General features: G+C 43.6%; 1 protein-coding gene across 8 annotated transcripts in view; it reads right to left on the reverse strand.

Moving 5' to 3' along the window:
- NCOA7 (nuclear receptor coactivator 7) overlaps positions 1-27587 on the reverse strand; it is an 88764-nt gene extending 61177 nt beyond the window's left edge. For 2 of the 8 annotated variants that reach the window (XM_068677523.1, XM_068677516.1), the window contains exons 1-2: positions 23344-23587; positions 6406-6537 (exon numbers count right to left, since the gene is read on the reverse strand). In XM_068677523.1, coding sequence (XP_068533624.1) covers positions 6406-6455 — 50 coding nt within the window. In that variant the 5' untranslated portion in view covers positions 6456-6537; positions 23344-23587. Of the gene's footprint in view, positions 1-6405; positions 6538-11035; positions 11163-16176; positions 16319-23156; positions 23179-23343; positions 23589-23629; positions 23773-27383 lie in introns of those variants that run through there. The other 6 variants (XM_068677517.1, XM_068677518.1, XM_068677522.1 and 3 more) reach the window with 6 other exon arrangements.
- Positions 27588-27946: the final 359 nt, after the last annotated feature.

The following is a 27946-nucleotide window of genomic DNA, read 5'->3' on the forward strand; positions in this document are numbered from 1 at the left end:
AAGACAGCTGTAGTACTAACCTGCACATCAGCAGGCAGAAAGTCTGCTAAAAACATTGAAACCCTTCCATTTTAAGTAAGTGGAAGCCAAATAGCAATGCTGCATGCTTCAGAAAGTCATTTTTATGGCTTCTCTCAGCAGCCAACGTATCAAATCGATCCCGCGCATACACACCTAAATAACAGAGCAAATAATATGCTTGCACCTATAAATCTGACAGACTGATATCTGCAGCCTTTTCTTAGAAAATAGAACGCCTCAGGCATACGCATTATTGGTCAAAACAATGGGAATAAACTGCAAAACCATTTTTAGTTCCAATAACAGCACTATGAGGTAATGTTTATGCGTCTGGAAGCAGAGCTCGGGAACTTCCATTATACAGATGAGCTGAAATGAAGTATTATTTCCTCAAGTCATTTAAAAAAAAATTATGCATCTCCAGGATCTTGGCTTGAATATTCTTCACACCCAAGATAAACCTCCACGACGGTTTGTTTTAAAAACAATGTGTGGAAACTTTTCCTTCTGAAAGCAAAAAATAAACCATGGGTGCTACAGGAAACCTGCATAAAGATCAGCACTTTGGCTCAGCAGAGCAAGAACAATTGCGAGGAGACAACTGCTGGCAAAACTGTAATCCAAGGAGCACTCAATGTCTGAAGATGCTGTATGGATGTAATGAGCCTGGTCGACAAGAAAAGCACCTGAAATAAAGATTTATGATCAAGTCTCACGTATAGAAAATGCTTTCAGGGAAGTACGTTGGTGTGTTTATTACTTGTCTGTGATTCCCTCTTTCCTAGCCACCACTGCTACCCTCTCATTCCACACATTCCCTCTGTGCTCATCATATTTTTCTCATTTCACCATTCTCCTATGTCTTAATAGCTACAGGAATGAAAAATATGAAGCATACAAGTACTGAACGAGGCAATAAGAGAGAATAAACCCAGAAAGATTCCAGATGGGTCCGCTTACAGCCTTGCTGGTTTGTAACATGCAGCAAACTGACCCAAGGAGTGACGGTGCTGCCCCAGAGCAAGGGTCTGCGTGAGCCAGCCCCCTGCCTCCAGCAGCAGGGAAGGAGCGCAGCAGCGAGATGGCTGTGGGTGGCTCCTTCGCCCACTCTTCAGACTCCAGCTGTTGAGAGCTCCTCAGCTAGGTACTGCTGGCTCCTACTGCAACCAACTGCAAGTGTTTACAGGTTAGGGTAAAGTTAGGTTGTAAACAGCTAACGTTACTGCAACGCTGTGTATGATTTACTGTATTAAATTATTTTTAATAGCTAAAAAGAAGTAGAGAAGAAGTAGAAGAGCTGCAAATGAGAGCAAAGTAACAAGTAAACGATAACTGTACTCAACACTCACACACAATCTCTGTACGCCTTGGTTTGAATGTGCAAATCTCAATCTGCATGGATGCAAATTTAGCCATCTAAACCAAGAATCTAAACAAAATTAAAACAAGTTGTGAATTTCATCACTTTCCTTAAATATTCACATCACAAGGCAACATGAGGTGAGTATCAGGCTGTACAACTGGCTTCAGCCTCTGACTGCGTATTAGCAATCTGGAGCTAAATGGAGCCTCTGCCTACTCAGATGGGCTTTGGAGCATGTCCCAGACATTTACATCGTTTTTTTTTTTTTTTTTCCAGAAGAATGATGCTAACAAGACAACTGTAAACTCAAACACAAAGGCACCCAATTCCCCATGAGGACATTTTCCCTAATAGAAGTACTTCATCTTTGACTTCAGAAAACTCTCAGTAGTGACCAAGAAATTGGGAAATAAAATTCATAGGTCCCTTGGAAACTATACAAAAAATAAAATAAAATCATTCGAAGTAAATATCAGTCTTAAGGCACATCTCTATAAAGCATTCTTCAGATTAAGATCATTACAGATTAGAGACAACTATTAATAAGATTAACGTAAGCAACTTGTTCTAGTTGTTGAAAAACAACTTTTTTTTTTTTTTTTTTCCAAATAAAGGATGTATTTGTTGTTCTCTGCTAAGGAAATAGTTGAAAGTTTCTTCACGTAGCAATGACAAATCATGTAAGGCATGGAAAATGCTAGTTCACAGCAACAAGAGCTAAGAAATACAGAAAATTTAAAACTAAAAAAGCCTATTCTGTCACTTGTTCAGAGAGCTGCTCAAACTCTTCCCTTGTGATCTGCCATCTCCTAGAACTTCTTGTCCAAATATATCCAGTAACACAGCACTTTGCAAGCAAAGCAACTCCAGCTTCGAGCTGCACGTTCAGTCTTCCAGATTATCAATTTATACTCAATTCTTTTCATGACATATGTCACTCATTTCAATAATTTCTTTGTGAAATTTAGTGAAATTTATAATAGCTATTCATTTTTTAATTGTCTTAAAAACCATTCCTGACAGAAATGGAACGAGGTTTCTATAAGCAACAATGATAATGAATATACCAAGAGAGACCAAGTTAGCCGGGGCGGGGGTATCTGCTCTTTGTACTAATGGAAATATTCCCTTCCTGGGGGCATGAGAATAGTCTTGGTACCGTAACAGCTACTTTGTTAACTTACTGCTTTCAGACTGCACCTCAGCACAACAAAATTTGGATTATCTGAAGTTTATGCATTTGTATCACATGCAAATACCATAAGTGAGTGAAATAACTCTGAACTCAATCATATGCAGCAGGCAGAGGAAAACTGAGAGGCTTTCTGCAAGAGCAGAGGAAAGGCAAGAGAAGCACAGCACAGAGGAAAACTGCACGTTGTATCAGGACTCAAGAGCCCATAACCACAGTAAAAAGAACCAAATGTCACAGGCAAGCAACAGCAGAGCACAGACCCAATACACACAGATGTACCATTGTTCATCCATATCACATTGTACCATTTATTTCTGACTGGCTGGATACCAGGAGAGCCTTCAGGGCAAGAGGAGACAGAGCTCTGTTCAAGAGCTGGAGTGACATTGGTCCATTTGGGAGCTATCGGCACAGAAGTAAACAGAAAAGCCTGGAAACGAGGTTAAAAAAAAAAAAGGCAAGGAAACCTAACTATGCAGGACAGTCTTTAAGTAGGAGTAGCAGTGTTAAATAAGGACCCATTGCTTAAGAGAAATCTATGCATGCATGTTACTCTTCTACTTCTTGCCTGTTAAACTCCCACGAGCTGTAACATCTTATCTGCATAAGGAATCTAAATTGATCTTTGAGAAGTTTCCTAGCGATTGCTATTTCACTTGAAAAAGTGACTTGTTACAGCTCTTGACAACCAAGTCCTTTACCACAACACATGCTGGGTGAAAGGAGCACTTGGTAAGCAGAAGCAATGGATGGGAAGAGCTTTGTATTAGCTTCACTTCCCATGAGAAGGGGTAGGAACCTATTATAAGTGCAGTTTGTCAGCAGGGAAAAACTGCAGCACTGAAGAGCATGAAGACCTGCAGAACAAAGATGCAATGGCTGAGTACATCTCTTCAGTACAGGAAATTTACATATTTTATAGGATTTATGTTGAAACCAGCTTACTTGAAACACTGATCTGGGGCAGAGAGATGCAGACAGTTGGTTCTTGTTAACTTTCACACTTCCAGGAGGGCCAGGACTACACGAGCATGTAGACAAGAAGCTGCCTCCTGGTGGGAAGTCAGACCCTTTGGGGTGCTGGCAGGGCCGCGAGGCCAGTGCTTGCTCTGCTGCTCGTGCCCACACACTGCCTCGCGCTGCCAACACAGAGCTCAGGTTTCAGGTAGTAAGCATTTAAGACTGATACTGGTTTAAAGTAAAATTCCCTAAGATGCAATCTTTTACATCTCCCCTTTTAGTTAGTGCTTTTGTCCTTGTTAATACCGTAACAACCTTTCCCCTTGTATTATCAAGGGAAGTTTTCTGTTTAAATCCATATATTTTCACGCATATAGCCCACAAGCCTGCTGTGAAACAGTTTATTTCAGCAGCACCGCATATATAAGTTTTTTCCTTTCTAAGCAGAACCCTTCTCCTCAGCCCACGGTAGAGCAGAGCCCTTTCCCCCACCCTCCAGACATGGAGCACAGTTTTTCCTTTCGATGGCAGAGGGTCTAATGTGTTTTCCATTCTCTGCTTTGGCAAGTGGTAGTCCTCTCCCTTGAATATTTGATCTCATGCAGACATAACAAGATTACAGTAAATGGGGGGAGGGCAGTCCTTGCCCCATAAGAATGTTTACTGTACATATACCCACTGTACATATAATTACTTTTTGCAAATACTGTTATTACCCTAGTAGAGGGATGCATGTGTTGGGGTATCACCCGAAGTTGCTCTTGGCCTAATAAGCATGAGCTCAAGCTAGCAGGAAAAGCAGGATATTTCATGTAGAACACAAACCAATCTGAACCTAGGGCCAAAACTATTAAGCTTAGGTGCTCAAATACAAGGACAGAGCAGGTGTCTGCAGTCTACGCTACTAAACCAAAACTGAGAGCAACATCAAAGTACACGCCTGAGTAAATTATCTAGGCATGCCAATACTGGGTACCTAATGTAGACAAAAGTTTCCAACTTAAGTTAAAACTAACGCTTTAAAATCAAACAAACAGAACCAAAAACAAACCAACAGACAGTTACTGGCCTTGCCAGGACTGCCTTTGCACCAAAGGCAATACAAACCAGCTAACTGTTCAGGTACTTCTGTGACGCTTCCACGGGCCATCGTGTAAAGCATTTATCTGCGAGATGCTCTGACAGCTGCTTGCTGGAGGAAGCACGCCAGACTAAAACTGTGGGCATGTAAATTCTGTTCTGCTTCTGTCCCTGACTGCTCACCCAGACGATGCATGTGAATGTGAGCTGGGCACAACACCTTCTGACCTGTGTCAGTGTCTATTAAACATGACCCGAGGGTCTGTGATAGCATTCGTGTAGAAACCATACATGGTTTGCTTAGAGTGGAGTGGAACTTCCACTTAAGGGCCTAAGACCTACACAAAGGAAAAGGATGCAATCCAGGAGGGAAAAAGATAGATGACCTCCCCAGTGCTACACAGCAGGTAAGTGCTACAGCTCCAAACTGATTTCAGGTCTTTTTGACCCTTACTTAATGTCCTGTGCCCATTTAGGAAACGCTGCCCCCGTGAGCACTTGTAAGAGAATAGCCACAGGTGACATAGAAAAGCTGCAAAACAAATTAAATAAAATGTCAAGGAGGACTTTGCTGAAAGCTTCTCATGGCAGTTGCAATTTGTTTAGCAGACAGCATTCAGAAAGGACTCAGAACATTCTCTTCAATGCTACAGCTCCTTACTCAGACACCTCTTGAAGATCATGTCTTCCTTAACAAGTTACTTTTTCCTTTATGAAATCTCTTCAGATATGTTTTCCCCTATTTGATATATCTTCTGCCTACAGCTGCCACTGTTTATTTCCACTTCTCAGAATCATAAATCACAACATTCCTTTCTGACAATATCGACATAATTGCATTTCTCCAAATGAAAAGCAAGTTACCTGACCTTAACAGGCATCCTTCACCACAAAACCTTCACAAGTCTTTAGTTATCATTACATGCCACACGAAGAACGATTTAATCAATACTGCAACTTTTCTTCACACTACTTCTTCAAGGTGGTGTGACAGGGATGTCTCTAGGTGTCTGTAACATACTTAGGCTGGTGTTTTAGCACAGTTTCAGTAACAGTTATTTATCACAGAGTAGAAAGAGTACGGGCTTTTCCATTTCAGTGGTGCAGGAGGTTCCTCAGAATCAAAAATGTTTTTTATACTGGTTTTCTCCCTCCTCCTATCCCTACAAAAGTAAATGAGCTTTGGTTCTTCTTTTACATCAGAGCTCAGAGATTACTACAGACATACTAAATTATCAAATAAAAGTTATCAGGAAATCTATGTCACTTTGTTTAACAATCAATTCCAAATGATAAAAAAGGAATGACTGAAAAAAATGTAGCTTGTATTCATATAGATGATAAAGTCCAGGCAGCTTAACCCATCAGCATATAACTACCTTTTCTTAGCTCACCTTAACCTACAAGATAATACTACTTAATCTGTGCTTTATTTGAGTCAGATAAGCTTTAGGTTTAGACATTTTTGTTTTAGATGTGTTTATTTTTACAAACACTCTCTGGAATGCAATGCTGGAAGCTCAGCTTCTGTGCTCTGTGCAACTGAGTACCCAGGGACAGTTTTCTGTTATAAATAACAATTACAATTCAAGTTTGTCTTCACTACCCAAAGAGAACAAATCACCACTCCAACAGTAGGGACAGGGCAAGAAAGCACTCTTTGGACACATAACGCAGCTCGGGGTTTATTTTTATGCATGATTTTAAAATTGTAAAGCCTTGTGAAAAAGACAGAGTGGGGAGTTTGATATTTTAATCAGCACTGAAATAAAACCCATAACCTTACCGAGCGAAATAGCCTTGTCTTCGTTCCTTCTTCTCTTCCTTGGTCTCCATTATGTGCACTCAAATGGGCAAGGTGAGCGGCCGGGCGTGATGCTCTTCTTCCCCTCAGTACCTCATATCCAGGTAGAGCTCCCTGTATATAACATTTACAAACAGGAAGTTCATAAATCACCACGTCAACAACACCTGACACAGCGACAAAGCAAAGTAAAACTTTAACTAGTCAATGCTTGTCATGCAGCATCAATTCAGTACACAGTATGACAAAATACAATAAATGCACTCAGGCCAGTTTCCCCAGCACAGAAGGAGGCATACTACAAAGCAGGTAATCCAAAGAGCAAGTTGTAAAACCCTGGAAGGATTCAAGTCTTCTGTAGTTTACACCAAAACATCTTCTTGTGTGTAGGAAGACTGAGACTGCTCAAAAACATCCCATACAAACAGCAAAACCAAACTTTGTAACCGTTCTTTAAAACAGTGAAAAATCAGAAGGTTTAAGAACAATGGAGAAAAGAAAAGAGGCACCAAGCTTCTTTATACAAGTTTTACTGTTGGGAACAAGACACACGTTCAAACAGGCATACAGGGAGAAGGCACGGGACTGACCTCCTGCTCTGCAGAGAAATTGCAGAAGCGCTGTCAGAGCTGTACACCAGGAGGTGGGAGTTGTAGAACGGCTCGGCGCTGCCTGCAGTTAGTGACATGCCACAGCAACTGCTTTCAGACAATCCTGCCAGCAAGGTTCATCCCCTTCCCCTCCCCAATATACATTCAGGCCACCCTGATGGCTTGTACACATGCACACCTTAAGTTAACTTCTTCAAAGTTATTATTTTTTTAATCAGTACCCCAGATTAAAGTTTAAACCAGAAGTTACTACTGAACATTTGAGTCTAATGGACTGTACAACAAAGAAATGGAAATCACGTAACTGATGATTCACAGAAGAACAATTCCTCCAGACCTAATCAGCTCCCATTATTTTTTTCCCTGCATTAGAAGACCACAAGCTACAAGCCACCAGATGTCAACAACAGAGATCACATAGTAACAATGGATTAATCTATTTGAAAACCCAAAGAGCATATCGTGCTACATTCTTTCAGAAATACTTGCCACAACATTTTCTCCTCATTTATGGAGCCTCGGACCACGGCAATTAAAGTCCATTGCTTCAAAACGCACATCCCTCACTCATTAATTTTGCACACAGGCAGGAGACCACAAGGAATCTGATATCTCTGATCTCTGTGCATCAGGCAGGGCCTTATTCTAATGGTCAGTATGTGACAGCACTCTTTGCATGGCAAATTTGGCTATGACATCTTCGGTTTATAAATAGAAGATTCCTTTATCTCCGCAAGTTAACGCACACTGCGGGCTCCAGCAGAATGCAGATGTGTAGCAGACAGCAGCCTGCTCTGCTGGCCAGCCTACGTAAGGGCATGGCACACCTCCCCAGAATTTAGGCACATCCCCACCCTCCCTGGTGAGAGAGAGGTAGGCTCTCAGGCCTTCAAAGCATCAAAAACCATTTCTGTTAGCACTGCAAGGAGAGTTACAAAAATCTTCCAAAAGCACACAATTGCCACCTCCATGGCAAACTACGTGAAGCCCAAAGAAAGCAGCAGCAGCTTTCCCCTTTCTCCTACCCTCCCCCTACCACACGCTGTGTGTGCACAGGAGCACTGAGCGGTCATGTCCGAGTCTCACGTTGTTATCAAGAACTACCAAATGACCAGAGCAGTGAGACAGTACTGATACCACAAACAGAAGGAGCACAGAGGGACCCACGGGGATGGGAACAGGGAAGTGTCAAGGGTCCCTCAAACAGGACAGCTGGAAAGCACCGCATGAATGGCGGGATGCCAGATCTCTCCCTGGGGCCTTACCCTGTGCAAGAGGCACACTCCATCCATCCCTTCTCTTCCTCTCCCATGGTTTACTGATCCCACCCCACAGAATATCTGCTCCAGCACGTCACTTCCAGATGAAGGAGCATCACTGACCAGGGAGCCAGGAGGAGAAAACCCTGCCTGCCCACAGCCCTGCCCTGCCAGTGCAGGAGCAGCACCCCCTGCTGCAAAAGGGGGGCGAGGAGAGGGGCAGGCTGCTGGGAGGGCTTCTGCCTGGAGCTGCAGCAGGTGCCAGCACAAAGCAACCTGCCCACCCTGAGGTCTGCTGAACTCAGGACAGATCAGAGCAGGGCGCTCAGCAAACAGGAGCCTTGTCCGTGGACCAGAGGGAACAAAGGAATTCAGGGGAAAATGGCTTATTTTGGGACTTATTTATTTCCTTTGGAAATAAAAATACACAGGGATCTTGTATCCTCTGATCAATTACTAGAAATTCTCACAATAAAATAATTTAACATCAGGTCCCACTCCGTTGACTTAAAACTTATTTAGCTTACCTTCTTAAAAGAAGAAAAGGAATTATTCTAGGAAAGTCTATTTAAAGTTGAAAATTATACTTTGAAAATGTTTTCTTTCAGTACCAGGAAGAGCAAAACGATTTGTACAGCCTTCATGACCTCTGAGTTTATTTTTGTTCTTTGTAACCTTTCATGTACTAGTTAGCTTTAAGGAAAAAAAAAATATGAAAGCGAGGACCACAGAGTAGCATGCAGTGATTGCTACTAAAAGCAGTGTTTTTGAAATGCCCTTTTCAATTTTTAGTTAAGTAGGAGTACAAAAGCAGCATCTACTTTGTAGGTTTTCAGTGGTATTTTAAAGTTAATCAGAAAAAGCAAACCAATTCCACACTTCACCCCTACCCGTCCTTCATAATCTCCCAATTAAAAAAAAAAACAAACAAAAAACAAAAACACAACACGGGTATTATTTATTGATATTAACTGCTTAAAATGTTATTATGGATACATGATTAAAACGAATCTTGGCTTCCTAGTAGCTGTTCTGTGTTAGAGATGAAGATCGAATTGGGCAGACTATTAAACATGTATATATTTGGGGAATGTTTCTACGCTGGGAGACAGCCATGTTACTCATAGATCGTGAGTACAGTCCAAGCCCAAATGATGACAAAGCTGATTTTATGGAAATTTCAGGCTCCCTTTAACCCTCTCTACACTGAAGCAGAAATAGATAGTGACTATTTTATTTTATGTGTCTACAGTAATGCTAATTCTTTTACTAGATAACTTCAAAAGGAAAGATATTCCTGATGCACAATGTATTTATGTAAGCATCCTGTTAGAAATCTACTGCTCTCCAAATTGAGCAGTCAGGTACCATCTCACCTAACAATTAGAGGAAGAAAAGAACAAAACACTTAAAAATACACTGTGTTTTGCCGTTAGTCCTAGTGTTTTGGACTTTCTTGTTTAAATTAGCATATTTTTGGATCCTTGCTCCTTTGCCTGTTTAGGCATGCTGCTAGGGCTCTGCTGAGGACGCCGCTTGCTCTGCTCAGGGGTTAAGAGCCCAGAACTCCTGTTTGCTGGCTCTGAAGCAGCAATCGCCAGTCCTGCAATTGTGAGCATTATTTTCCAAAACCACGCACATGAACCACAGCACATTCCGCAGCACCAGCAACGCGGGAGCCAATGAAGTATCTGATTAATTTGAGAACATTCAATGGACCTGATAGCACATTGTTGGCCATCTGTGTCGACTGCAAGTCCTGGAAAGACGCACAGAGGAAAAAAAGGAAAGCATAAAACTACTAGAGAGTGCCCAAAGGAGGGCTATGAAGATGGTGAAGGCTCTAGAGAGCAAGACGTATGAGGAGCAGCTGAGGCCCCTTGGTTTGTTCAGCCCCGAGCAGCGCAGGCTGAGGGGAGGCCTCATGGCGGCCTGCAGCTCCCTCACGAGGGGAGCGGAGGGGCAGGCGCTGAGCTCTGCTCTCTGGGGACAGCGACAGGACCCGAGGGAACGGCATGGAGCTGGGACAGGGGAGGGTCAGGCTGGGGGTTAGGGAAAGGCTCTGCACCCAGAGGGGGGTTGGGTACTGGGACAGGCTCCCCAGGGCAGCGGTCACAGCACCAAGCCCGCTGGAGTTCACAGGTGTTTAGACAACACTCAGACACATGGTCTGATTTTGGGTGGTCCTGTGTGCAGCCAGGAGTTGGACTCGATGATCCTCTATGATCAGGATATTCTCGATGATCAGGATATTCTGTACTGTAAGATCATGCAAGTCTCTTTCTGTCTCTCTCTCTGACCCTGCTGTGCCAGTCTCTCTCAACCTTTTACCAGGTAACAAAACGCAGCAGTTCCCTATTCTGCAAATGGAGAACCGAGATACAAGAAGTATCCTCTACACACTCACACGAGCCCAGAAGAGCAATGTGCACAAGTATCCTCCCACTACCTTTAATCTGAGCAGCCCCGATAACAAACAGCAATAAGCACAAAGGAGAAGACTAACCTGACAAGGAACCAGCTATTATCATCACTATAAAATTTGAACCGACAAGCTACAGAAACCCATAGCACAGTCTCATCTTTATTTGGCTCTGTGGCAACTACAGCTCAGGTCCACAGGAGGAAGTAAAAAGCCCAAGTTCCTCTGTGGATCTAGGTTCAAATGGTTCTCCTAACTCCTTCAGGTAGAATTGAACCGAACTTATGAAAACCAAATCAAAGGCAGGTAGCGTCCTGTACCTTAGCAGGGGCTCCACACGGCAAGAGTGATGGCAGCAATCACACCGTGAAAAGATGACAGAGGCGGCAAGAAGCCTAAGCACAGGTTTTCCATCACCAGAGAAGCCGAGCTGACACGGCAGAAAGCTCCCGTCAGGCTGAGGACACAGCAAGGACAGCCCGCTGTGCAGAGGAGCAGCACGTGTCCCGCGGGCACGCACCACAGCCCACACCTGCTCTCTGCTGCTGCGTCCCTCGCACAACCTGCTTCTTATTTCTGCTTTCTTGCTTTACCTCTGACCCTGAGACTACAGGCAAACAGCACGCAGCCACTCAGGCAACTACACATTTCCTTACTGTGGTCTGCTGCCACACAAACATCCCAGCACTGCCTCCCGTCAGTCTGGGGCATGAACCATCACCGATGACTCTGCCCAGCCCCACAGCACAGCATCATCTTACCACTTCTGGGTAGGGGTGGCCCTTCTGGCCCCTAAAAGAGTGCACCATGAGAGGTGATGAGGATTACACCAACAGGTCAGTTTTAAGACCAAAAAAAGGAAAGATAATCTATGAAGTACTTTAAGTGCAATATTAAAAACTTCCATCAAGCTGACAGAGTAAAATATCGTACAACGAACCACAGATAGAGGGAAGTATTTTAGTGTTAGCTCTCAAACTGAACGCCTGGGGTTGCTGTCTGCACCTCTGGTCAGCCCAAAGCAGTTATCAGGGCACTCTGCAGATGCACACTGATACAGCTACAGCATAGGGTCACACACAACCCACTGAAGTATGCAGCAGTGGAAGCAGGGTATCACAGGACAGGCAACATTCCCATTTGCTACCAGGCCATATATAATGCACACGATTAAGATTCACCAGCCAAAGCACTAACATCAGCTCAATCTAATAATCCAATATCAACTAATATCAACATTAATTCCAGCATACATCGCATTTTCATAAACAGGAAGGGGAAAGCACATTAGCACCTTAGAAGACGTGCTAAACTTTGCAGTATTTCATTAACGTCTCACTGATTGAACTAACCAGGTTGAGTTTTACTGCTTTTATATTCTGCTAAGGCATTTCACTTGGAGTTATCATAAAGATAAAGGCTTCAGAATAAACACTACCACATCTTAAGATGAAAGAATAACAGAAATGCACAGCCAACAAAGATGAAAGTAGCCACAATTTTTTTTAGTCTTTGCTTCAGGCAGAATGACTTTGCTAAAATGAGACTGGAAGTTTTCAGGAAAGTGCTAGCACACACCAGCAAAACACAGCAGAGACTAGTTACGTTAATTAAGATTCAGCAGAGCAAACAACAAAAAAAAAAAGTTAATTTAAAAACTATCTTAAAATAAATACAAGATTTCCTACAATTACCATGTAAAATATAATGTTACTTCTAAAACATTAATAAACTCTATCCTCATAAAGTACCACCAGTCCATTATATTTAATTGAAGGGTACTAAACTAAACTAGGAGAGCTTCCTCGCTTCAGTGAAGTTAGGGCTGATCACACAACTCCTGCTAAGGAGTAAAAGCCTTATTTATGTACGCAACTCCACTGACCTTTAGAAGCGTTCAGCCTGTCATGTTCCTTGGAACAAGGCTGCACTCTCAGAAGCCCCAAATGCAAGAATTAAAAGACTGAAAATGAATTCGTACACAGAAACAATTTCTATAGTCCCTGTTCAGGTTGAACACAGACCAGTATCATGATTTCTCCAAATGGAGAGCCCGACAGTGATTTGATGTGGTTGTTGCACCCCATAGACTCACAACAGCACATTCAGAAGCCCAGGACAGTAAAGATGAGATCTGGAGATGAGATACACAAAGCAAAAACACACCTGCTCATAAGGTGTGTGTAACTGGCTGCAGTGGCTTAGGAGGTGGTTATCCCCACGGCAGAGGAGTAACAACCTAATAAGCTGACCATTTTCATTCTGTACTAATGCAATAGAAGCAGGCTATGCTTAGATCACCTTCAACTTGCCAACTGGGTCTGCAAGAGCCTGTCCAAACAAAGAGTTCAAATAAAATAAACTCAACAGGTCAATACAACAGACACGTCTGATGCAGAAGCAGAACAATAACAAAGACTTGATTCAGTTCCAATGGACTTTCCAGCTGAATCATTCCTAGCCTACTTGGGAGGAAAATTTTACCACTAACTCAGGCTATCACATTTCACACAGAATAAGGGAAGCAAAGAAGTTGCCAGAAAGCCCTGCCCATGAGTGAGAGCTGTCGAGAGAAAATCATCCAGATGTTATCTTCCCTGACTGGCAGCTGAACATCACCAGATGCATTTTCTGTAAGGATCAACGCATTCTACTACACACTTTAGCTGTGAAATGAAACAAAACACAGTGTAAGCCAGTGACAAGCAGACTGCTATGCCACACTGAACGTAAAAGTGCAGCACTGTTTGAAATAGAGCCACTTCTTTCATTTTTAAATCACCAATAAAGTTCCTATAGAATTTATTGCCCACTGGAGTTTTAAAAGAATTAACCTCTTCCTTTTCTTGTATCCCCTGTATTAACTCACTCCTGTTCAAGTAAACATCAAGGCCAAGCCCTCTGAACCCAGCCACCTTTCACGCTCACATTGTACAGGCATACACAGTACACTGAGACAACACAGCAAGTCCTGCATACTTTATGGAGTGTTGGCAGAAAACACTGGTGTCTTCCCACCAAATACCGTAACAAAAGATAAAAGGCAGCAGGAAAAACATTATCATTTGGATAAGGAGAATTAACTCCATAGCCACTAAAGCACAGACAACCTCATACACGTGAAGAATAGAAGCACCCAAGAATTTGCAGGGTACTGGTTCCAGTTATTTGTAAGAGTCCAATAATTTTTAGAAACCTTGTGAAATAAACTAAGCCTCTCAACATTCTTTGTCAAAAACATTGCTTTCAGTTCACAGGCAAGAGGCTGAGATCCAGAAGAATGTTGTGGTCATTCTGCAAAGTTATTACAAAACCACAGCTCCTTTAACTGCAAGCAAAATGCCTTGTCCATTGTGCCTTTCTTTCCCAGGACACCTTTTGAATGAAATGAAGCCTGTGCTTACACCACGTACTGAGGTATTTCTACCACTGTTTATATGGCATTTCTGAGTCAGATCCTAGATGCCTGATGTATGGCAACACAGTTCCACCACTTCTGAACAATAGGAGGATGTGGTATACCATATCCAGAGATGAGAAGACAGATGTACTCGTTTCTTACCTTTCCCTAGAGCATGCAGGGCACATACACAAAGGGCTTGTAGGTATGTACACAGCAGCATACAACTAAAAAACTAAGTGCTTCTAGTTTTATAAAAAACAAAAATTCATGAACACTCTATAGACACATCACCTCACATTCAGAAAACTCCCTTGGGACTACTTTGCTATTTGACAGTTGACACCAGCAGGTTCCTTGCTTGTAACAACTGCTAGATTTATGACCTGTTTATAAACATTTAAAGGAAAGCCTGCACAGGTATGTTTTGACAAGGTTTTGACACACACATACACAAATCAATGCCACTCCCAGAGCAGATGATTTACAGGTTCTCTGCTCTTTTTCTTTTTTTTTTTAAAAAAAAAAAAACAACAAACAAACAGATGTGACCAAGTCCTCCCTCAATTCCCTGCACTGAACCAAGCAAAGGGACAGCAGCAGCACACAGACAGTCACTCCATCTTCACAGCCCCTAAGCAGCACAGTGTTACAAACCAGCATGAGGTTGCAAAGGGGCTTTGAACAATCTAATCTAGCTTGGCAGGGAGGTTGAACTAGATAATCTTTAAGGTCCCTTCTAACCCAACCCATTCTGTGATTCTCTGAAAATCATCCAGCTGCCTGGTGCCACCTCTGAGCCAGCTGAGCCATCAGAACAGTCCCATATGCAGGATGCTGTTAAGGGACACTGGATCACAGCATCACATACCCTAGGCCTGGCCACAGCTCACAGCTGCTCCTGTAGCACTCAAGTGGGATTTGCATTGGCAAAAAATGCAGAGTTCCTGACACAGCAGCACCACTGCTGAGAGGTACAGCAAACGTCCTTTACCAATTGAGTGGACCTCAGCCAGCAAAAGTGCCGAGCCAAAGAAATTGGGCTTTCTGAAGCCATTAAAACACGCCCCTGCAGCAAGCAGTTCCCGCGACTTGAAGTACTGCTGCCCTTTGCCTTTCTCCCTTTCACCTACTGCAACTCTTTATCACTCTTACTCCAGAAGTTACCAGACCAATTACCTGTGTGTAACAGTCATCAGAAGAGACTGTATCTGCAGCCCAGTTATCTCCTGCCATACCAGCTCACACCTATTTCCATGGGCAGACCTACTGAAAGCAGAACCAGGCTTTGCACCACACAGATAAACTGCACGCATGGATGTGTTTTTTTTTCTGCCGACTCTGCTATAAAAGACAGAACTGCAGCAGAAAGCCAGGACAGATGTCTGTAGATGTAACTCTGGTGCAGTCACCCAGCACGGTGAAAGTACTGTTTGACACCTGGGAAGAGGAGCCCTGCTGATGAAGCCTACAGCCAGCAAGCTCAAGATGAGAGGCACAGCCTACAAGAGATAAATGCATACTCACAGTTTCACAAGTTTACTCTCTTCTCAGTTCCTGCCCCACCAACCCAATAAAGGATTATACCGAAGATAAATCAAGTAGAGGTAGGTTTGAAAGCGACCAATGTTCTTACTTTGAAGAGTCACATCAAGAAAAACAAAGATGCAGCTCAATGCTTGGCACAAATACACGTACTGTAAATTCCCTTCTAATTACTTCAGGTCCCAAAACACTTAAGCATAACATTAGGTTTCTATTTACAAATAGCCCTGCTGTATTCAGTGAGACTTGGTTAGCATGTTCTCAGTGCTCTACAGAACAAGGCCAAGAAACAAGAAAGTATAAAAATATGCAGAAATCCATCAGGTTAATGGGAAGTGTTGCAATCAGCCAGGTACATTTCCCACAAAATTAATAATTGTGCTGTGAATATTACCATAAACTTTTATTTAGAAAGCCCCTATTATTTTCAAGTTTTAAGGAAAAAAAATATCAAATTTTAACAGCCTAGTGACACTACAATATTAAAGATCAGCATTTAAATACTCAAACACTTACAAAACAAGACAGAAGAGGTACTCAAAAGGAAAAGGCTCATTTCCAAGCTCGCTCTCAGCATCCCTTTTCCAGTCAAGCCTGCTCCAAGGACCCGTGCACATCCTAGGTCACGGCCGTTCCTCCCTCACCTACCTCCCAGCCAAGAAGCAGAAGGGGCTGAGAGGAGGAGCTGGAGGGAAAAGGGAGTCTCAGCCTAGTGCAATGGAAATGTTTTCCGATCTGAAACACGGATAACAGAACCAAAAAGCCAGGTCTCCATAGCAACCCCAACTCTGTCACACTGCATACGCTGTATATTAAGTAACATACTGAAGGATTTAATTGTGACAGAAAATCCTGTGTGTTTGTAACACACAAGATTAAGGCTGAAAACCTTGACTGGTTATTTCTGAGCTGCTCAGCCCCCAACATGTACTGCACTATAGGGCTGTGAGCGCGGCCCAGCATGCCGGCGCACAGGCCGCAGCCCAGGGCGCATTTCTGTCACAGCGCTCCCACAGCTCCTCGTACCCCTACTGCCACACGGTTAAACGCAGCACTGTTTCTAATTATTTCCTTATTTCTTGCTGAATTCCTTCAGGTATTGCATAACAAAGAATGATTCAGTTCTCTTGCTCTTCTGAAATATCCTCAAAACCTTTATCATCTTTCTGTTTTCCCTTTCTCCGGCTCCTACATAACACTGAAGAGACTTAGCTTCTGGCCTTGTACTGAGAGCCAGCTTGCACTTATATACAAGACAAAAACTTCTGTGTGAAACCAAATTCACCTTGGTATTTGACAACATGCTCACATTTACCCACCTAATTAATTAGACAGCCTCTCTGATTAGCTACTTGCTTCTTCACTTGTTTACAGCAACATCGAAGTAATTGCTTGGCCTAGCTCAAGTAGAAGTCAGCCAGAACAGGTAACATTTTTTTTCTCCATGTTAAAGACTTTTTTTTTGGAGGATCTATAATCCATCCAGTTTTGGTGTCAAAAACATAAGATTTGGTAGACTGCAATTCAGACATTTTCATGGGCCCTCTGGAAATCTGTCCAAACTGGGTAAAAACATACACCTTTAAAAAAAAGAAAAAAAAAAAAAACGGAAAATGCAGCGAACACCTACCCCATCTGGGTATGTGAGTAATCCGTAGTTAAAAAGCACTGACACATTACCCGTAGGAAGCCCATTATCCCAGAGCTAGATGTGTGTTCTTATCAATAACCACTACAAGACTTGGGATTAAAACGTACACTCCAAGCCCAGAGAGCACTGCTGGGTTAACCTAATGAGCAGGCGGTACGTGCCACGAGCTTTCCACAGGTCAACACAGCTTTTCTGAGCTATCTGCTTGCTGAATTCAGTGAAGCAGAAAGATAAAAAGTGAAGAGAAACAGGAAGAAAGATACATTTCAGGGCCAGATAGAGTAAATTTCAATTTATAACACAGTATGCTGTCATCCTAAAGCCTTCCAGTGAGACGATAATCATCTGCAGCTCTTTCATCACTGAATGCCAAACAAACAGCATGTGGGATGAAGAAAAAAATCAAAACAAACATCAGTTATAAAAGTTTTAGATGGTACAGTGTTTTAAGTGCAATACAATGTTGACTGCAAAGCAGTTAAGGGTTGAAAACTGTGCTCAGCACTGAAGGTAAAGTCCAGATTTCAATGACATCCATGGAAATTTGGGTGGATAGAGACAGAAAGATGCTCACAGGCAGAAGAGACACTTTTCAAGGCCAATTACCTTTTACGAAGGGATGACAAACATTTTGCCTATGAAACATATTTTCTAAATTGAAACCCTCACAGAAAGAAAATGAAAAATAGCATCCAGAAATCCTATCCTGGTCCACATAACAAAACAACCACATTACAGTTAACGAGCACAGAGAAAAACCCTCTTCATCAGAAGCACCCTGAAATCACACTTATTGCTATAGGTAGCCTCTTCAGCTCTGACAGCCTGCAAACCTCATTGGCTTTCTGACACCATTTACACAGATTGCCCACAGCACTTCTGAGCCTCGCTCCTGATGGAGCTGGGCTGGATTCTGCAAGGAGCAGAGCAATCCTGCTCAACAGAGTCTGGGCATTTCCTTCCCAGAAGTGAGAACAAGGAACATAATGCACCTTTCTTTCTTTTCTCATAATCTGAAACGTGCTTCACAGACAAGAAGGACTAGGACCAATTCTTCTGGGTAATATATTTTCTCCATAACTCACTATTCACTGCCTAAAAGCAGCTCACCAACATCCATCACTGCATCAGTCTGGTAGTCTCCTTGCTACCCATACCCTTAGTAGAAGTATCTGGATTTCTTGTATTTATTATCCCAGTAGATTTCCAGGAGAGAGCACCCACCGAGAGCATCTAAGTTGTAAAAGCTGATGTTATCTGCCAGGGACTGAGAGCTACCACAACTGTATTCAGGAAAGGACACTACCAGTTGACAAAACACTGAAACTTGCCACTTGACACAGTGTCATCTGAGTGGGAAACTCACAAGTAAACTAATCTCTGGCTCCTTAATCTCTTTTCATGACAATGTGCTACTTGTACCAACAGAAACCACGTGATACACTGCGATTTTCAAAACAAATAACCCACTTTTAAATGTATCCACTGACTGATCAGTTCGCAGCAGGGCTCCATTTGAAGGAACACAGAATGCTTGTGTTTAAGGAAACAAATATGCCCCAGCAAACAACCACATGGCATTAGCTCCACATGAGAGATTTCGTTTTCAGTCCTGTGTGACTGCAGCAGGACACAAACACAGATGACACCGCAGGCTCCTGCCTAGCCTCTGTACAGTGATATAATGATATAATGATGCCAGCCTCCTCTCACCATTTATTCACCCTAGCAATAAGAAGCTATGCCTACCCAGCAGAGCTCAGCATCATATCCTTAAAAAAAAAAAAATGGTAAATCAAACAAAATTTCCTCAGCTGATCCCTAAGCACAAGGGTTGCAGAACAGAGAAAGCCACCCTTGTAGTTCCTTTGCAACTCACAGCTCATCTCTTAGCCTCTCAGATGACTGCTCAGACTGCGTGCTACTTGACCCCTGGTACTTGGGCAGCAAGGGGGCCTCCCGTGCCCGTCAGCTGTCACACAGCTGTTAAACATTCGACCCGTATCTGCACAAGTGACTGGCTTACTGCAGGCAAAGTCAATCTTTCACCACGCACCTGGATGTGTTTCAGCACACAGGGCACGCTGCCCCATAACAAAGTAGAAGTCCAAGATTTGTCCACTTGGTTTGCCACCCACTGTCACCAGGATGTCACCACTCGCACCACACACCTACTGGACAACTCCTGCAGGCTGGAAGCCCTACGAGCTGGGACAGATGGGACTGGCTGGATTTTATGGCATGCGTTATCAGAGCTGCTAACGTAGCCATCAGTCTTCAGCAGCTTCACCGCAGGCGGCTTGGTAAGAAACCAGCATGGAAAAAAAGGGAGTATGGAAAGTCAAACATTGCTTGTAGATTACAAGAAAAGTTATATATGTTTATATATATTCTAAATAACATACAAACCATTGTGAGGAACTATCAGGAGAAACTCAAGCCATTTTCCAGCTTACCAAGCTTCACCGTGTTTGGTGCAGCTACCAAAACCTGCATGCAGTATCACACTCAGCTTTACCAGAATAACTCAGAATTTCTTTGGAATCGCTACAGCTATTGAAAAGCCTTATAGAAATGCCACTTTTTAAGCCGATGGTAAAATAAAGCCCCTGCCATCAAATTGGGGCATTACTTGACCAAGAGACTGTCAATTACAATACACTAATACTACCTACTATGTTCTTTAACTTACATTTTGCACACTGACAGCTGACACAACATGCGAGCACTGCTGAGCTGCTGATACTGAATCATCCCATGTAACATCCCATACAAGCCACAATCCAGGCAGATCCCAACTAGTTTCTGAAATCACAGAATCACCTGAGCTGGCAGGAGGCCATCCACGCCTCTTCCCCGCAAAAGTGATGGTTCACAAACATGCATACTTCTTTTCTATTTGTGGTGTTACAAAGAAAACAAAACAGAAAACCAGACAGATGGCATGTGGGACAGAAAACAGGAAAAAAAAGGAGAGAAAAAACAACAGACAAGTGTAGCTGCAGAAAGGAGCACTGTTAGAAAGGTTAAATTACTTGAAAAATGACTCAGGGAATAAATTACCTTTTCTTAAGACAAGTGTGAGTTCAAGGTAGTAGTAGCTGTCACTGTGAATTTCTGCAAAACAAAGCTGTGATTTCCTCTAACTGGTGCACTGGGACAGCTCCTTGTCTGCCCCAAGTCTTAGATTTTGGGGAAACTGCTCTCAGGTATCTACAGAAACACTGAAGGGAGATTCCCCAAATCAGTCACTAATAGGTGAAACTACTGTAAGAAAACTTGCTTTCTAGAAATGTATAATTCCTATTAATAAAAAGTTTTTAAAACCTGCTAAATAGAAAGGGAATCAAACAAACAATCTGAATTTGACACCGTAAAGAAGAAGGTAAACACGAATCTTGCCTGTATAGAGATATATTCTGATGCTTTCTGTTCTTGTGAACTTGGTTGGTTCTCAGAAGGAACTACATTTAGCTTATCTAACAGGAGGCCTGATGCTCAATCACAACACATGCTACAGGAAACAACAACGGAAAGCTGGGAACAGCTTCATCCAGCTGACAAGGTCACAGGACCACACAAGACATGGAGTCTGGGGTATGCAACTGAAAGCTCAGCACATGTTTTAAAAGCAAGATAAGTGATGATCAGAAAGGTTCGTTAGGATTGTGATGTATACTGTATCCATTAAAAGCCCCAAGTCCAAGCCAAAATTCTTCCTAGAAGATAAAAACTTGTCAAGAAATCTTAGCTTAAGTCGTGAGTGAGCATAAGCTCGTTGCTAGCTCACAATGTGGTACCGAGCTGAAACACTGGTACGACCTCTGCGAGCTTGGTCAGAGACTGGGAGCAGCACAGGTGTGAGAGCAGAGCACTGCACAAGTAACTCACCCTTTCCCAGCACCCTTCTACCAGCTTCTGTACTGCGGCCCATCACGAAGCCCTGGCACACCCTACAAAGCCTGCCTGCACACCGTCCTGCAGTCAAGAACAGAAATTGCAGATTCATAACTAAGGGCCCCTGGACCACTGCAGAGTGCTGCCGACTTCACAACAGAACAAACAGTTCCTCATCAGCATCTTTCGGCTGCAGCTCTGCTGCTTACACCTGCTTGGTATTTTGATCAAGAACAAAGAAGTATGGCTTTCCACCCACAATCAGAAGAGTTTGCAAAGACAAGGGGGAAAAATACCCCCATAGATGTGTTTAATGTGTCAATCTGAAACAATGTGTTTGTAGCAGGAATATAATCCCTCTGGTCTGCTGTGAACCTCGTCACTGCCTCACTGTTTCATGAATCAGGCTAGGGAGAAATGACTCGGGGATAAGTAAACAAGTCAGATCTCAAAGCATGAAAAATCTGAAAACTTGGTTCTCCTACCCTTGTATTTTCTTCCTTGTCAATGAAGCCCCTAAGTGAGTTCTCTCAGTGTTGACTTCACTCCTCAGCTGTTTCCTCTTTTAAGAAGAATACTACTAACCCACACGGAGTCCCTGAAGCAGCAGCAGGATTTGTGTGTTTTCCTCTTCCACGACAGAGCTGACCCTGAGGCTGAGCTCCCACACAGCAGGGAGCAAGAAACGAGGAGCTCAGAGGTCGGCTGGCACCCTTAGCATTGTACCAGCAGGCAGATGCTCCATCAAAATAAGAGCCGAGCCGGTAAAGCCTCAGACATGTTTGGCTTATTGACCATGGGGAGGAAGAGATTTGCCCCTCTGTCACTCCTTGGACAGCCACAGCAGATTCACTCAGCCTGCAGAGCCGAGGTAACACAACCGACTGCTGAACAGCCCCTCGATGTGAAGGGCACAAGCCAGGTGCAAGATAAAGTTTTACCATTTCTGTTGCTGGTTGTGGTTATATTCCAACTTTCCTGAGCTGCCTACTAGAAAGCACAGGGCAAACGAGACCCTTCATCTTTCACCTAAATCGTAGCTGCCTTCTGTAAAAATCTGCAGCTGCCTGGAGCAGCAGTTCCTTGCATCAGATCGTGCTCCAGAGGATTACGCTAATTTCTGCCTTTGGCACGCTCACCCAGATTGGTGACTGCACAGAGCCCCTGCAGCTGCCATACCTATCTATAGGATGCTCACAGCTTTATTCGTAACCTTTTTAAAGAAGTGTTATTCTCCAAGACAAACTGCTTTCCAACGATTTCAACTTTATTTAAACGAGCAGGGAGACGTATTCCCTAATACTGTAAAACATTTGCAAGTCGTCCACTGAGGAGAAGTCAGGATCCTGAGCTAGGCAAATATTTACAGAAGCAATCCCCAGCCAACCTGAGTCTTCCCTTCTAAAATCCCAGATACACAGAGCAACAAAGCAGTGCTCCTATCCAACAGGACAAGGACCGGTCCAATCAATCCTGAGGAAATCATTTATCATTTCAGCAGCAGATGTGGCAAATCAAAACCAGGACGTGGCCGCTGATACAGTGAAAGCACGGGAGAGCAGCCCACTGGGCAAAGGCAAGGCCTGAGCCTCGCAGGGCTGACTCTACCACTTGGATACATCAGGCTTTCTGGAAGCCTGCCGTTTTATAGCGTAACATGCAACAGCAACAGTACTGAATTTAACTGAAGTACAGAATTTCCTTCAAACTCAAGATTTTGCTTCACTTAAAAAAATAAATAAATAACTAAGGAAAGCCATCAGGAAGCATTTTGCGTCTCCAGGCAGTCCCACCAGCTTCAGCAGAGCTCTCCACAGGACCCAAGCTACTTAGGGGCTTAGATCCTCACAGCCGTGAGTTTATATTTACGGCCATCGCCCAGGTAAAAGGATGAAAGGGAGCACAGCCCTCACCCCACGACACGTGCATAATTTTAACCACGACTTACGCTTACAGACACCCACTCCTGATAAAGTCGCCTTCATTCGGGAGCCGTAGAAGCGCAAGCATTTCCTGGGCTTTTCCTATTGCGTTCCCCACCGATTTCTCAAACCCTGCGGGCACCCCCGCAGACTCACACCCCCGCACCCCGCACCCCAGCCCCTGCACGCCGCTGCACCCCCCCGTGTAGGTACCTGCTGACACCACAGGCTGCAGGGGCTGTCCCACAGGCGCTCTGAGCATCACCCGGCCGGGGTGGCAGCGCCCCGCAGCCCGCCCCCCCCTCCCCCGCACCATGCCCCGGCCCCGCCGCCCCCCGCACCCCGCGGCCGGGCCGGGAGGGGCCCGAGGGGAGCGCGGAACCTTCCAGCAAGGCGCGCGGGGCTCGCGGCGCGGCTGGCGGCAGGGGCACGCCGCAGGCCCGGCTCCCGGCCCGGCCCTCCCCCGCCCCGTGTCTCCTCCCCCGGCCGCCCCCCGCACCTGCAGGCCGGCGGCATGGCGGCTGGGCCCGGCCCGGCTCGGCCCGGCCCGGCCCGCGGCTCCGCCCCGCCGCAGCTCAGCGCCCAGGGCAGTGGGCGCGGCCCGGCCGAGGCCAAGGGAGAGGAGCGGGGCCGGTGTCCCGTGGGGAAGGGCGAGCTCCCCTTCCCCCTTCCCTTCCCTTCCCTTCCCTTCCCTTCCCTTCCCTTCCCTTCCCTTCCCTTCCCATCCTCTCCCTCCCTCAGGATCCAGCCGTAAAGGCTGGGAAGCCCAGGGAAGGGCCCTCAGTGCTACAGCACGGGTAAATCCCAAATTCTACGAGACAGGCAATCACCAAAATTTAAAGCAACCCTGATTGTATACATGCGCGTACAGACAATAAAAAGACGTGCAAAAATAAAACAGCAAGCGCTGGGCACGGGTCTGAAAAACAACTGCTGTGCTGTACACCCATCTGAGAAATCATTGTCCTTATTAGTTACGGTGTTAGTATTAGAACTTATTGGATATATAAGAGGAATTTGTCACATGCTTTTCTTTTCCCTGAAACATTTTGCAAGATACCGATTTTCTTTAACACACAGTCTCTGCCTTAGAGGATATGTTTTCACAGCATACTGAACTTACTACATCTTATACCTGCGTTATTACCCAGGCAAAAAATGGCCAATCCCAAAGTTACATCAGCTAAGAACACAAAGAGCTCTCTAACACAACATAGAAGAATGGGCATATGCTCCCAGGTACCCCTCAGGTACTGTGTAGATAACAAAATTTGGGAGAAAAAAAAAAAAAGAGAGAGAAAGAGAAATAAAATTGCAGGCCTAAAATAGTACCACTTACCTGACTTCTTTTGGGTTTGCTGAATATAGCAATAGCAGATAGGCAGCCCTAAGCATCAAAGTTGGGGAAAGCCTACTTAATCTCCTAGCTGAACTTAAATGACAACGACAGTGACTAACAGCTTATTTTAGCTGCAGGAAAAGTTGTCTCTTTCCTGTCCATCGTCATTCCAAGCACATCACCTGTATTGTCTTGTGTGGGAGACTCTGTGAGAGTGATGCTTAGATTCCATATAGCAGACAAAGTAACTACACATTTCTTTTCGGTATTTACATTGCCCCAAGCATTTTAAATGTATATTCCAGCTACAGGTATTCGGAAGAAATCACTCAAGCTCCTGTCACAGCAGCAGAACGAGCATGCTGAGGCTGGAACAGAAGCATGTCACAAGTTCTGGTTACAGCACTGTGGGATATCGCCTGGGGTTCAAGGCAGAGTGTGTGTCATTGGAAGAAACTGCGTGACTGGATCTAACACACCATTTAATTTTACTGCGTCTGGAAGTAAGCGATAGTGTCTGACTACCTGTTACAATGATGAACATGATACATAGATATAGGTAGAGATACAAATACACATCACCTTTGGAACAAAATTTAGTTTTGATCTCTGTATAGCACAGATGATAGAAGACAGTCTGAATGATTTGCTCTCTCCCATGGTAATATATCCCTGTGGCAATTACTTTGAATAAAAATTATCTAATATTGCTTAATTCATGGTCTTTGTGATATTAAAATTTAGAATATCCTTACCCCAAGAAAACCTTAAATTTGGGTTGCTCATTCATTTCAGGATCAGACAAATTTGTTTTATCGCTGATTGTGCTACTCTGAAGGCGATGAAAATGCAAGTTTGCTTTTTAATCACTTCCAAATTGAGAATTTTTACCCCAGGAAAAGCTTTTTACACAAACTCACATGCATAATAACACGTGGAAGACAGAATAGATGTGGAATATTTCAGTACAATATGTGAATGGGTTTCGATCTCCCAGTGAATACCCACAGCAGCGTATATCAATAGAACTGCACACACTGCAGAGAATAAAACCGCCACAGATACTGACAGTAAGTTTGTGGCCTGCACTCAGATCAGCTTAGCCAGTATCAGAAAAAAGAAGCAATTGCTCATGCATGGTTCATGTCCTCTTTTTTTAAACATCTGCATCTGTTAGCTTTTGCTCATTTGTTTAAGGAAGATAACCTGCAGTAAAGAGTTACGGCAATGAGCCTGAATACCATTAACAGCCCTGTTTTGAAAAGGTATAAAAATAAATGTAGACGGATGTTTTCTGTTCCCATTAATCCTGGTCTTTCCTGATAATTCTTATAATCTTTCACTATGAAATAGTCACAAAATTTGTTTCATACAGGAAAACTTTTATGCCTAATTGAGGTTCTGCTTGATACTACCATGCACTGGGGGCCGACTTCCGTAACAACAACTTGCTATATTTAGCTTGGTTTCAGTTGATGCAAAGAGGAATTTTGCAAGTCTCCCCAGCTAACCCTGTAGTTTTGAACCAATTGCCTAGATTTAAAACAATTTAACAGACAGGGGTGTTGATTTTTTTTTTTACGACTTTCACAAAAGAGAAACAGAGAAAGACCAGAGCTTGAAAATCTGTGAGAAGTTCTCCCCAAGTAATTGATACTTTTCACCAGTTTCTACTGTCTAGTAGAGCAAACCAGCAGATGATTCCAAAATGCTCCCCAGAAGAGACTGAGAAAGAAAAAGGATTTGTTCACATACACAAAGAGATAATAAAAGTCTTATTTGTTTCAGCTAAGGTAATTTGTCGAGCTCAGTAAGAACACTTGATGAAGCACCCCACTGCCATAGCCGATCCCAGACCCAGGGATCACATACATTATAACACAGGCTGCGAGGAAAAGCTGACACAGATCTCCCTGGATCAAGAACGGTGTCAGGGGAAGAATGGAAGATCAAAGGAGGCAGAAGGAGAACTCGAAAAAATATTTAGAAAAATATTGTTGGTGAGTTACTTCTCTATTTTTCTTCAGAGTCTTTAAAATGTTTTCTGTAAATAGTAAATAACTAGTCCACACAGTATTAAGACATGACACTGCAAATTCTCACATACTGCCCCCTACCTCTGTTGAAATTAAACTGCAAGAAGATAGAGCAAGTCACCTTAGAGCTTCTAAAATGATCTTGGAGCTAGGAATATCAGAATTGATGTAAAATTTGTAAAACTTCTTTCAAGATTCTCCTTAGATTCATTCCATAAAAAATATTATGATGAAAATAGCTATAAGAAACCCAAACTACAATGGCATTTTTTTTTTTTTTTCCCCAGAATATGTGTATGATCTATCAGTTAGGTAACCATTCTGAACATACATAGAATTAAGCATAAAATAGCAAAAGACAGTACAGCATTTTTCCTTCACTCTCCTCTCCATCTCCCTAAAACTGCACATTTGAAGCCAGGATAACTTAAAGAAGAAAAACTGATGCCAAGACTTTCCAGATCAAATATACAGATGGGGAAAGAGAGGAGTGATAAAGACACACATTACACATAATTATAAATAATGTTTACAGTGCCTGTGCACATCAAGGATTTTCCCTGCTACTGAAGTGGGTACCCCAGGTACTAAAGACAATTTGTACTTACCATTGTATAGCAGAAACATATGCAAATAAAAGACTTCCAGTAAATTAACACATTACTTTGATGTCATTCTTATTCATTTTTTACCTAGTAAGCCTGCTGTCATGCATCAATTAACAAGGCAAATTAGAGCAGTAACAATGCGTAATACATTCATAGGGAACAGACAAGTTAATCGCATGCTGCTTTGCCGCTTGCAGGTAAAGTAAGGGCTCTGATTTTTCATCTTTAAATACCCAGCTCTGAAGGCGCCTCTGACACGGTGCTACTCACTTCGCATCACAGACACACAGCCATCCCGTCGCGTTAGGTGGCGAGGAGCATCGGTCTCTGCCACCCCTCCCCGGGGGCTCCCAGGACGATCATTCTCCAGCTGGCATCACAGGGACGCAGGCACAGGCAGCGGCTGCTGCTGCGCGGGCAGGAGGCTGAATCGCTGGCAGCTTCACCGATGGGTTTCTCTATCGCATGTAGGGAGCCAGAGGAGAGGCACAAGCTTTTGTCAGTGCACATGACTTGCACGGAAAAGAAAGCTTTCTCTAAAAATAACCACGTACCCTGTGACTCTCCATGTTATTTTCCTGGTGGTCATGGGGTCTGTCCCCTCACCACTACAGCCTGGGTTCACACCCTGGAAAAGATTTCTTATTTCGGTGAAGCTTCTCTTGTACATACATTCGAGTTTTCAGTAATGTTACAGCTGCAATCAAGGATTCTTTCACTGGTAAATAGAAATTTCATCATGTTATTGCACATTCATGTGGACCTACCCTAGTTTTAAAGTGTCTGCCCTGAGTGCTGTTAGCGTCATAGCCACTCTGTAGCTCTGAATCCCA

The sequence above is a fragment of the Anas acuta genome, chromosome 3 (assembly GCF_963932015.1).
Source record: "Anas acuta chromosome 3, bAnaAcu1.1, whole genome shotgun sequence".
NCBI lineage: Eukaryota > Metazoa > Chordata > Aves > Anseriformes > Anatidae > Anas > Anas acuta.